The sequence below is a fragment of the Pristis pectinata genome, chromosome 3 (genome assembly GCF_009764475.1).
Source record: "Pristis pectinata isolate sPriPec2 chromosome 3, sPriPec2.1.pri, whole genome shotgun sequence".
Taxonomy (NCBI): domain Eukaryota; kingdom Metazoa; phylum Chordata; class Chondrichthyes; order Rhinopristiformes; family Pristidae; genus Pristis; species Pristis pectinata.
In genome coordinates this window covers 2,444,824-2,457,680 of record NC_067407.1, presented here as the reverse complement: position 1 = coordinate 2,457,680, position 12,857 = coordinate 2,444,824, and the positions used below count along the sequence as shown (strand labels likewise).

Genomic DNA, 12,857 nt, shown 5'->3' with positions numbered 1-12,857 from the left:
GCCCCGTTTGTGAAGCTTGCTTGCACAGGGAGAGGTTGAGCTGAAGAGGAGAGAAGGCTTTGAGGGGACGCTGGACAAACACACAAAGTAGCGAGGGATAGAGATGGAGGGAGATGGAGAGGGTGGGAAAAGGCAGGGCTGGAGCTGATACACTGGTTTGGAGCAAAGGGACCAAACAGCCTCTTCCTGAGCTGTACATTTAATGCAATTTTACTTCCACAGCGTTATTTGAAGACATCTGAGCTGGTTTTGCCAGAGTTATAGGAGAACCAGAATTATTGATGACAGAAGTTTCAAAGTTTACCTTACACCCATCGCTCGTAACCTTGGGCTGAACCAACGTGTTTGCTTTAAATATCTTTCCGTTCCACCCCCTGAACTGCACGGAATTGGCATAGGGATCTTTGCTGGAGCTGTTTCTCCAGACTGGGAAATCGAGGCAGTGGATGGTGATGGTCTGTATGGCTTCCGAGCTCAGCAGGTGCAAAAAGTTCATCTGCACCATCCCGACCCCAAAGTCCAACTGCAAAACAGGAGGGAAGAGTTGAGGGTAATAAACAGAACTCAAAGAGCAAACTACGGCTGGCTACACAGGAGCAGAAGTTGTGGTTGAGCACCGGGAAACAGTTCTCTTGAGAGCAGATGGGCTGAAGAACGTAGAACAGTATGGCACTAGACAGGCCATTCGGCCCACAATGTTGTGCCAATCTTGATGCCCATTTATACTAAATGTCCTCCTCCTGTATATCATCCATTCCCTTCATATTCCTGTGTCTATCTAAAAGCCTCTTAAACTTCACCACACTGCCTGCTTCCACTGCTACCCCTGGTAACCCGTTCCAGGCACCCACCACTCTCTGCGTAAAAAACTTGCCCCTCACGTTGCCTTTAAACTTCCCCCCTCTAACCTTAAAAACACGTCCTCTGGTGTTTGACATTTCTACCCTGGGGAACAGATTCTGACTGTCGACCCTATCTGTGCCTCTCAGAATTTTAGAAACCTCTATCAGGTCTCCCCTCAGCCTCCGCCGCTCCAGGGAGAAGAACCCAAGTTTGTCCAACCTCTCCTCATAGCTCATACCCTCTAATCCAGGCAGCATCCTGGTCAACCTCTTCAGCACCCTCTCCACAGTCTCCACATCCTTCCTATAATGGGGTGACCAGAACTGCACACAATACTCCAAGTGCGGTCTGACTAAGGTTTTTACAGCTGCGGCATGACTTCCTTACTCTTGTACTCAGCACCCCTACCACTGAAGGCAAGTCTCAAGGTCTAAGGTTAAGGGTGGTGAGGATTCATTTAACAGAGACTGACCATTATATTCATAGAGTCACACAGCTCAGAAACAGACCCTTTAGCCCAAGAGCAATCAAGCACCCCCTGACACTAATTCCATAAATAAAAACAGTAAATGCTGGAAACTCTCAGCAGGTCAGGCTGAATCTGTGGGAAGAGATACAGAGTTAATGTTTCAGTTTGAATATTTCAGATTTCCAGCATTTGAAGTTTTTTTTTGATTTACGCTGATCCCATTTCATTCTCCCCACATTCCCATCAACTCCCCCCAGATTCTACCCCTCGCCCCATCTGTGGAAGAGTCTGCCGGTCCCACATTGGCCTCACCAGTCACCTCAGGATCCACGAGGGTGGATGCAAGTCATCCTTGATCCCGAGGGAATGAAGTGGGAGGACGTGGTGAGGTTGCAGCCTTTACAACAGTAAGGGTTGAGGAGCAAGTGTGTGAAATATTGGATTGGTTAAATCATCGAGTCACAGAGTCCGACAGCACAGAAACAGGCCCTTCAGCCCATCACCTCCATGCTGACCAAGTACACACCTACACTAATTCCATCTAGCAGCACTTGGTCCTTCTATGCCTTAGTGATTCAGGTTCTCATCCAGATATGGCTTAACCGTACGCGAAGTCCTTGCAATCTGCTGAGTTACTGACTGTGGTTCTGTGTGGGCATGAGGTCGGCTGCACATCACTGGGAGTGTGGATAAACCAGCATGTTCCTCCAGCCCTCCCTGAGGGGTTGGCTCAGTCCTGATTGCTGGGAGAAGGATCACACTGGATATCCTGTTGCAGCACTGGAACAGCAACCCTGACCACTGTGCACCAGAGTGGCCGTTGCTTCTTCCGTTCCAGTTGGGGCTCTTTCTTGTATAATGGTGTATAATTTATGTTTTTCTTGTGAATGCTGCTTATCTGATGCTCTGTGCCTGCGATGCTGCTGCAAGTAAGTTTTTCATTGCACCTGTGCACACACGTACTTGTGCAGATGACAATAAACTTGACTTTGACTTTGAGGTCTTCCCTGGGTACGAATGCCCGACTTATGGACAATCCATACATAGGATTGAGTGTTTAGGAGACCAGTGAAATGGATGGGGACGGATATTCCGGCTGCTGCAGGGCTGCAGACATCTTCTGCCAGGTGGGAGACGTCTTCTCCGTGCCTTCTCTCTGCACCCACTCCGAGCAGCAACAACCGGGGTCTGTGTGGAGCCGAGCAGAGCCAGGAGCACTGAGCAGACTCACTCACTGAGGCAGAGAGGCCGGCTGGTGCCTGCTCTTCCTGCGCCTGCTCGGTCTCCCGTCACTGTGGTCGGAAGCAGATGGGGGTCAGGGGCAGGGACAACAGAAGTGTGGATCGGATGCAGGGCCAGAGATGGGGATCAGACTGCTGGGATATTTCAGGAGGAACTGTCTCCTCTGATCACTGACCCTCCTGCCAGTGGACACAATCTCTCCATAACTACTATTAAGTCTCCATGGATACATCATCTCCAAGTTGGACACAGTCCAGTCCATCACGGGTACAGCCCTCCCCACCACTGACAACATCTACAGGAGGCGCTGGCTCAAGAGGGTAGCATCTATCATCAAAGATCCCCACAATCCAGGCCATGCCATCTTCTCACAGCTCCCATCGGGCAGGAGGCACAGAAGCCTGAAGTCCCATACCATCAGGTTCAGAAACAGCTATTTCCCTCCAACCATTCAGTTCTTGAACCGACCTGCACAACCCTAACCCTACCTCAGCAACGGAACACCACGCACCTCCTCTTGCACTGCCGTGGGCTTGTCTCTGATTGGGTCTTTGCACTAATGTCTTGTTTTGCACGGTCTCTCTCTTCACTGTCCTGTATGATTTATGCCCTGTGGGCTGTCTGTACCTACATCCCTGTGATGCTGCTGCAAGCAAGTTTTTCACCGTACCTGTACCTCACCGTCCCTGCGCCTCACCGCACCTGTACCTCACCGTCCCTGTGCACAGGACAGTAAACTGGACTTGACATGTTGTAGCTGTGAGTGGTGTCTGTGTTTTACCGTTATCTGCAGGAAGTCTGTGTCCCAATCCCCTGTGACTGACAAAGACTTAGTGTAGTTTAGAGGGAGGTTTATGACATTAAACATCCAGGTCCAGATGAAATATATTTCAGGCTGTCAAAGGGATTGAGGGTGGTGACTGTGCTGAGGTCCTGACATCATTTTTCAACCCTCCTTGGTTTCAGGAGTGATGCCCGAGGATTGGAGGACTGTTTACAAAGCGATGATCGGTGAAGCCAAATAGAGGGGAGATGAGGAAAGACCTTGCACCCTCAGGGGTCTGGATCTCACTGTCTGAAGGGTGGGAGAGGCTGATACCCCATCATATTTCCACAGTAGTCAGACATAGAAACATAGAAAACCTACAGCACAATTCAGGCCCTTCGGCCCACAAAGTTGTGCCAAACCTTTCCCACCTTAGAAATTACTAGGCTTACTCACAGCCCCCCATTTTTCTCAGCTCCATGTACCTATCCAAAAGTTTCTTAAATGACCCTATCGTATCCGCCTCCACCACCGTTGCCGGCAGCCCATTCCACACACTCACCACTCTCTGAGTAAAAAACTTACCCCTGACATCTCCTCTGTACCTACTCCCCAGCACCTTAAACCTGTGTCCTTTTGTGGCAATCATTTCAGCCCTGGGGAAAAGCCTCTGACTATCCACATGATCAATGTCTCTCATCATCTTATACACCTCTATCAGGTCACCTCTCATCCTCCGTCGCTCCAAGGAGAAAAGGCCAACATGTCTTGGAACGTGAGCCACACTAGGGACCCGGTGCTGGGAGGTGGGATGAGATTTGGGGGAGGGGGTGGGTGTGGCTCATTTTCAAGCAGCATGGGCACAATAGGCTGAATGTTCTGCTTTTGTGCTGTTAGTCTTTTATGATTCAGAGCAGACCATTCGGCCCATCATATCAGGGCTGGCTCTTTGAAAGGGCCTCCAATTAGTCCCAGCCCCTCGCACCGGGATTTTTCCTTCTAGAATTTCCCAAAGTCCATGTTGAATCTGCTGCCACAGACAGTGTGTCCCAGATGCCAGCAACTCCCCTCTAAAAATATTTCCCATGTAGACGCCACAGCCAAGAAAGCTCACCAGTGCCTCTACCTCCTCAGGAGGCTAAACAAATTCGGCATGTCCCCTTTGACCCTCACCAACTTTTATCAATGTCCCATAGAAAGCATCCTATCTGGATGTATCATGGCTTGGTATGGTAACTGTTGTGCCTGAGACCGCAAGAAACAGCAGAGAGTTGTGGACACAGCCCAGCACATCACAGGAACCAGCCTCCCCTCCATGGTCTCTGTCTACACTTCTCACTGCCTCAGTAAAGCAGCCAACATAATCAAAGACCCCACCCACCCCGGACATTCTCTCTTCTCCCCCCTCCGATCGGGCAGAAGATATAAAAGCCTGAAAGCACGTACCACCAGGTTCAAGGACAGCGTCTATCCTGCTGTTACAAGGTTATTGAATGGACCTCTTGTACCATAAGATGGACTCTTAATCTCACAGTCTACCTCGTTATGACCTTGCACCTTATTGTCTGCCTGCACTGCACTTTCTCTGTAACTGGAATACTTTGCATTCTGTTATTGTTTTACCCTGTACTACCTCAATGCAGCATGTAATGAATTGATCTGTATGAACGGTCTGCAAGACAAGTTTTTCACTGTACCTCGGTACATGTGACAATAATAAACCGATTTACCTCCTCATGTCATACTGTCAATCCCCATCACTCCGGGCCCTCTGATCACTGACCATTCCAGTGCACACAATCTCTCCTCAATGACCATTACATCTCCTTCTAACCTTCTCTGCTCGAAAGAGAACAGCCCCAGCACGCCACCAATCTGGAGTCACCTCATTACCTTGGATGTGCTGATGGGCTGTAAGCAGGTTTGTCCTCCTGTGCTAAAATTGCAGAATACTTCGATTGTATCTGATGGGCAGCCCAGGTTGGGGTCGATCCAATACTTGTCTGCCGGGATTGAAAAGAACTTGTGTTAGCAAGTGTAATGGAGACACAAGATGCTGGAACCTGGAGCAAGGAGCCAGCTGCTTGGAGGAATACCTGGTTCAGGGACACAGACTGAAACACCTCCCATTGTGTTCCTCCAGCAGTGTGTCTGAGTGGTTGCTGCTTTGTGTCAGAGAGTCAGAGTGCTACAGCACAGACACTGGCTCTCTGGTCCACCAAGTCAATGCCGACCTTCTTGCCCATCTACACAAATCCCATTTGCCTGCATTAGCTCCCTATCCTTCTCTGCCTTGCCTATTTAAGTACCGGTCTAGATGTCTCTGGTGACTGATCCCACCACCTCCTGTGGCAGCGAGTTCCAGACATTACCCACCCTCTGTGCAAAATCTTCCCCCTCAGATCTCCTTCAATACTCCATTCTCACCTTAAACCCATGGCCTCTGGTTTTTGATCCCCCTACCATGGGAAAAAGATTCTATCCAGCTTATAAGATAAGATCTCTTTATTAGTCACATGTACATTGAAACACAGTGAAATGCACCTCTTGCGTAGAGTGTTCTGAGGGCAGCCCACACTTCCCGTGCCAACATAACATGCCCACAACTTCCTAACCCGTACGTCTTTGGAATGTTGGAGGAAACCGGAGCACCCGGAGGAAACCCACGCAGACACGGGGAGAACGTACAAACTCCTTACAGACAGCAGCCGGAATTGAACCCGGGTTGCTGGCGCTGTAATAGCGTTAGGCTAACTGCTACACTACCGTGCCTCTCATAATTTTATACATCAATTAGTTCACCCCTCAGCCTCCTTCACTCCAGGGAAAACAAGCCCAGCCTGTCCAATCTCTCCCCATAACTAAAGTCCTCCAATTAGAACATAGAACAGTACAGTACAGGAACAGGCCCTTCGGCCCACCATGTTGTGTTGAACTAATTAAACTAATGACACTTAATCCATTCTACCTGTAGATGGTTAATATTCCTTCATTCCCTAAATATTCATGTGCCTATCTAAGAATGTAATTTTTGTCAATTCACCATAGAAAGCATCCTATCCAGATGCGTCACGGCTTGGTACGGCAACTGCTCTGCCCAGGACCACAAGAAACTGCAGAGATTTGTGGACACAGCCCAGCACATCACGGACACCAGCCTCCCCTCCGTGGACTCTGTCTATACCTCTCGCTGCCTTGGTGTAGCAGCCAGCATAATCAAAGACCCCACCCACCCCGGACATTCTCTCTTCTCCCCTCCCATCAGGCAGAAGATACAAAAGCTTGAAAGCACGTACCACCAGGCTCAAGGACAGCTTCTATCCCGCTGTTATAAGACTATTGAACAGTCCCCTAGAATGATAAGATGGACTCTTGACCTCACAATCTACCTCGTTATGGCCTTGCACCTTATTGTCTGCCTGCACTGCACTTTCTCTGTAACTGTGACACTTTATTCTGCATTCTGTTATTGTTTTCCCTCGTACTACCTCAATGTACTGATGTGATGAAATGATCTGTATGGATGGCACGCAAAACAAAGTTTTTCACTGGACCTCGGTACATGTGACAATATTAAACCAATTTACCAATTTACCTCTTAAACACCTCTGTGATATCTGCCTCCACCAACACCCCCGGCAGCGAATTCCAGGCACCCACCCCCCTCTGTGTAATAAACGTGCCAATTCAGGCAACACCCTGGTGAATCTCCTCTGCACTCTCTCCAGTGCAACCACACCCTTCCTGTAATGTGGCAGCACAGTACTCCATGTGCGGCCTTCCGACATTTGAAAAGTTGTCTGTAAAGAGCAGGATGTACCTACCGTCGCGTAACTGATGGTCACAGTGGAGCAAATCTCGGCACACACGGGCGGGGTGTTCCCTGGTCCCCAACGGGTTCTTCAGACTGTGCATGAGACTGCTGAGGTCGTGAAGAGTTTTGAATATCTCCACGCCTTGTTCAAGGAAGGCAGTTTCAGTATTCTGGTAGTTCTGCAGAAAATGTTAGTCGAAGTGTGAGACAAAGTGCAAAAAGCTGCAAGCACAGCCACTATTACAGAGTCATAGAGCCATTCAGCATAGAGGAGGCCCTTCAGCCCACTATGTTGATGCCAGGCATCAAATATCCATCTCACCAAGCTGTAGATCATAGAGCTGAACAGCAGGGATTCAGGCCAATTCGTCCATGCCGACCAGGCTGGTTGGGGATCACGGGTACAGCTCTCCCCACCATCGAGGAAATCTACAGGAGGCGATGTCTCAGGGATGTGACATCCATCATCAGGGACCTGCACCATCCGGGCCGTGCCCTCTTCTCGATGCTGCCATCAGGCAGGAGGTACAGGAGCATGAAGACCCACACCTCACGGTTCAACAAAAGCTTCTTCCCCACTGCTGTCAGGTTCCTGAACCCATCTGAAAAACCCCAACACTACCTCGGACTGTATTTCCCTCAACTTGCTCTGATAGCATATGTTTATTTTTGTTTATTTTGTCGTGTAAATTATGTATCATTTATGTAAATTTAAGTTTATGCAATTTATGTGTGTTGTGTCTGTAACGTACTGTGTTGCTGCTACAAAAAGCTTGTTTTCATGGCATTTATACCCTTGGTGTGTTTGCCTGTGACAATAAAAGGGTATGAGGGGTGGATGCATGCAGGCTTTTCCCCTCAGGTTGGCTGAGACCAGAACTAGAGGACATAGGTTTAGGGTGAAAGGTGAAATATTTAAGGGGAATCTGAGGTGGAATTTCCTCACACAGAGGGTGGTGCGAGTGTGGAACGAGCTGCTAGTGGAAGTGGTGGATGCAGGCTCAATTGTAACATTTAAGAGAGGTTTGAACAGGTACGTGGTTGAGAGGGGTTTGGAGGGATATTATCTGGGTGCAGGTAGATAGGACTAGGCAGAAAACCAGGACTAGATGGGCCGAAGGGCCTGTTTCAGTGCTGTAGTGCCCCATGGCTCTATGACTCCAATAAACTTGAACTTGAAGCTGCCTAATTTTGCTGGTCTCATTTGCTCGCATTTGGCCCAAATCTCTCTAAACGTTTCCTATCCATGTACCTGTCCAAATGCCTTTTAAGTGTTGCAGTTGTACCCACCTCCTCTGACAGCTCGTTCCACACACCCACCACCCTCTGTGTGAAAAAGTTGCACCTCAGATCCCCTTTAAAATTTTCCCCTCTCACCTTAAACCTGTTCCCTCTAGTTTTAGAATTATGATGCTATTAGGCAGGAATTTGGGAGCATAAATTGGGAACAAATGTTCTTGGGGAAGTGCACAGCGGAAATCTGGAGGTTGTTTAAGGAATACTTGCATGGAGCTCTGGATAAGTTTGTCCCATTGAGGCAGGGTAAGGATGGGAGAGTGAAGGAACTGTGGTTGACAAGAGATGTAGAATATCTTGTCAAGAGGAAGAAAGAAGCTTACCTAAGGTTTAGAAAGCAAAGATCAGACAGGGCTCTGGAGAGTTACAAGGTAGACAAAAGGGAGCTTAAGAATGGACTTAGGAGAGCTAGAAGGGGGCATGAGAAGGCCTTGGCAAGTAGGATTAGGGAAAACCCTAAGGCATTCTACACATATGTGAAGAGTAGGAGCATGATGAGAGTAAGGGTAGGACCGATCAGGGATAAATAGAGTCGGAAGAGGTAGAGGAGGTCCTTATTGAATACTTTGCTTCAGTATTCACCAGAGAGCGACCTTGACGTTTGTGAGAATGGCGTACAACAGGCTGATATGCTAGGGCATGTCGACGTGACAAAAGGGGATGTGAAAAACATTAGGATAGATAAGTCACCGGGGCCAGATAGGATATATCCAAGGTTATTACGGGAAGCTAGGGAAGAGATTGCTGCACCCTTGGCGACGATCTTTGCATCCTCACTGGCCACAGGAGTAGTGCCAGATGATTGGAGGGTGGCAAATGTTGTTTCTTTGTTCAAGAAAGGGAGTAGGTATAACCCTGGGAATTACAGAGCAGAGAGTCTTACTTCAGTGGTGGGCAAATTACTGGAGAAGATTCTTAGAGATGGGATTTATGGGCATTTGGAGAAGCATAGGCTGATTAGGGACAGTCAGCATGGCTTTGTGAGGGGCAGGTCGTGCCTCACGAGCCTAATTGAATTCTTTGAGGATGTGACAAAGCACATTGATGAAGGTAGAGCAGTGGGTGTGGTGTACATGGATTTTAGAAAGGTGTTTGATAAGGTTCCTCACGGAAGGCTCATTCAGAAATTCAGGAGGCATGGGATCCAGGGAAACTTGGCTGTGTGGATTCAGAATTGGCTCGCTCATAGAAGACAGAGGGTGGTTGTAGACGGAGCGTATTCTGCCTGGAGGTTGGTGACCAGTGGTGTTCTGCAGGGATCTGTTCTGGGACCCCTGCTCTTTGTGATTTTTATAAATAACCTGGATGAGGATGTGGAAGGGTGGGTTAGTAAGTTTGCTGATGATACAAAGGTTGGTGGTGTTGTGGATAGTGTAGAAGGTTGCTGTAGGTTACAACAGGACATTGATAGGATGCAGAGCTGGGCTGAGAAGTGGCAGGTGGAGTTCAACCCAGAAAAGTGTGAAGTGATACACTTTGGAAGATCGAATTTGAAGGCAGAATACAAGGTTAATGGCAGGACTCATAGCAGTGTGGAGGAACAGAGGGATCTTGGGGTCCACGTCCATAGATCCCTCAAAGTTGGTGTACAAGTTGATAGGGTGGTTATGAAGGCATATGGTGTGTTGGCCTTCATTAGTCGGGGTATGGAGTTCAAGAGCCGTGAGATGATGTTGCAGCTCTATAGAACTCTGGTCAGACCACACTTGGAGTATTGTGTTCAGTTCTGGTCGCCTCATTATAGGAAGGATGTGGAAACTTTAGAGAGGGCACAGAGGAGATTTACCAGGATGTTTCCTGGATTAGAGAACATGTCTTATGAGGATAGGTTGAGCGAGCTAGGGCTTTTCTCTTTGGAGTGACACAGGAGGAGAGGTGACTTGATAGAGGTGTATAAGATTATGAGGGGCCTAGATAGAGTGGACAGCCAGCACCTTTTCCCCAGGGCAGCAATGGCCAATACCAGAGGACATCAGTTTAAGGTCAGAGGAGGAAAGTTCAGGGGGATGTCAGAGGTAGGTTTTTTTACACAGAGAGTGGTGGGTGGCTGGAACGCACTGCTGGGGGTGGTGGTAGAGGCTGATACAATAGGGACATTTAAGACACTCTTAGACAGGCACATGGATGTAGGAAAAATGGAGGGTTGTGGGCTGCTTAGAAGGGAAGGGTTGGATTGATCGTGGACTGTGTTTATATCGGTCAGTACGACATCATGGGCCAAAGGGCCCGTACTGTGCTGTACTGTTCTATGTTCTGTGTTCAAAACCCTGCATCAGGACCAATGTTTTTTTAGTTACTAATTAAAACATAAAAGGAGGCCATTCAGCCCACAGTTTCAATGCCCACCCACAGCAGAGCAATCCCATCAGTCTCATTCTTCCTCTCTTCACTTCCCTGATCCTCTGCAACCTATTCTCTCACACAACCCGTCAACTCCCCTTTGGTTTGTTCCCCACTGCCCACACACCGGGGGCAATTCACAGCGGCAAATTAACCCATCCACCCACACGCCTTTGGGATGTGGGAGGAAACCAGAGCACACGGGGAAACCCACACGGACACGGAGAACTTGTCGCTCTCACGGTGATATTTGGACAGGTGACCAGAAGATGGACCGTAGGATATAGGAGCAGAATTAGGCCATTCGGCCCATTGACTCTGCTCCGCCATTCGATCACGGCTGATATTTTCTTCTCAACCCCATTCTTCTGCCTTCTCCCCATAACCCTCAACCCCCTTACCAATCACAAACCTATCAATTTCTGCCTTAAATACCCCCAATGACTTGGCCTCTACAGCCCTCAGTGGCAACGAGTTCCTCTGGCTGAAGAAATTCCTCCTCATCTCAATTCAAGGGACGTCCCTTTATTCTGAGGCTGTGCCCTCGGATCCCAGACTCTCCCACTGATAGAAACATCCTCTCCATGTCCACTCTATCCAGGCCTTTCACAGAGGAAAGAATGTTCCACAGAGGGACCTTTGAGGAGTACCAGAAAGGAGAGTGAGAGATAGAGGAGGGGGTTAGGGAGGGAATTCCTGAGCTCAGGGTCCAGCATGGACGGACACCACTGGTTGGATGTTAAGTACGTCATCTTTAGTTTTGTTTCATAATCAATCCTCATACATCCACAGTTTCTCCCACTGTGGTAACTGTAACATTGTCCAAGCTATGGGAACACCTCTCCAGGCCAACATTCTCCACTCCGGACATTCTATCTTCTCCCCCCTCCCATTGGGCAGAAGAATCTAAACCTTGAAAACACGCACCACCAGGCTCAAAGACAGCTTCTGTCCCACTGTTATCAGACTCTTGAACAGACCTCTCATATGCTGAAAGATGGACTCTTGATCTCCCAGTCTACCTCATCGTGGCCTTGCACCTTATTGTCTGCCTGCACTGCACTTTCTCTGTAACTGTAACACTTTATTCTGCATTCTGTTTTCTTTTCACTGCCCCGATGCACTTCTGTATGGAATGATCTGTCCGGATGGCACGCAGACAAAAGCTTTTCGCTGTATCTCGGTACATGTGACAATAATAAACCAATTACCAATACCAACTAAATCAAATGGTACCTCAAACTGGAGAGCTTCGTTGCTTGCAATCAGGGCTTGAATGGCTGCGTTAATGTCCACGTGTCTCTACACAATGAAGAGAAATAACATAAAAAATGTCAGTGAAGACTATCTTTTCTCATCAACAAGAGTGTAGTACTGTTGAGTGCAACGTTCTCCATCTCTCTCAGCATGGGTAAGTTGACCAGACCCGGCAGATCTCGGGTAGATGTGGAGCATAGTCCCAGATTCAGAGGAGTTTATTGTCATAAACACCAGGGTGCAATGAAATTCCTTGCTGGTGTGAAGCTCACAGAGTAAACAGTGTACACAGTACTAATAAATACAACAAGTACAGTAACGAGCGTAAAACTACAGAATAAGCAAAGGTTTACAGTAATGCATTACTACAATGTACCCTGTCATAACATTAGGTATCAGTTACACTGTAGGCACCCTTGCAGACCAACATTCCCCACCCCCGACATTCTCCTCCCCTCTCCCGTCAGGCAGAAGATACAAAACCTCAAAAGCAGGTAGCATCAGGCTCAAGGACAGCTTCTATCCTGCTGTTATGAACAGACCTCTCACACGCTAAAGATAAACTCTTGATCTCCCAAATGACCACTGCAGGTAGATAAATAAAGTGGACACTTTAATTGTCTCCCTGCACTGCGCTCTCTCTGTAACTGCAACAATATACTCTGCATTATTTTCTTTTTATTACCTTGAGGTACTCGTGTATGGCATGTATCTCGGTACATGACAGTATAAACCAATTCAAGAATTCAATTCAGTTCAGGAATTCATTGAGACATTCACCCTGCTGAGCAGTCCCTGTCGCTTGTGTACCTGTCACCAGACTCCTGAAA

General features: G+C 48.2%; 1 protein-coding gene across 4 annotated transcripts in view; it reads right to left on the bottom strand.

Annotated features, from left to right (window-relative positions):
• Positions 1–12,857, bottom strand: part of LOC127568859 (collagen alpha-1(XXIV) chain) — a 274,610-nt gene that overhangs the window by 3,367 nt on the left and 258,386 nt on the right. For 3 of the 4 annotated variants that reach the window (XM_052013085.1, XM_052013087.1, XM_052013086.1), the window contains 4 exons: positions 12,007–12,072; positions 7,145–7,313; positions 5,214–5,323; positions 305–523 (listed from right to left, as the gene is read on the bottom strand). In XM_052013085.1, the coding sequence (XP_051869045.1) occupies positions 305–523; positions 5,214–5,323; positions 7,145–7,313; positions 12,007–12,072 (564 nt within the window). Of the gene's footprint in view, positions 1–304; positions 524–5,213; positions 5,324–7,144; positions 7,314–12,006; positions 12,073–12,857 lie in introns of those variants that run through there. The other variant, XR_007956090.1, reaches the window with a different exon arrangement.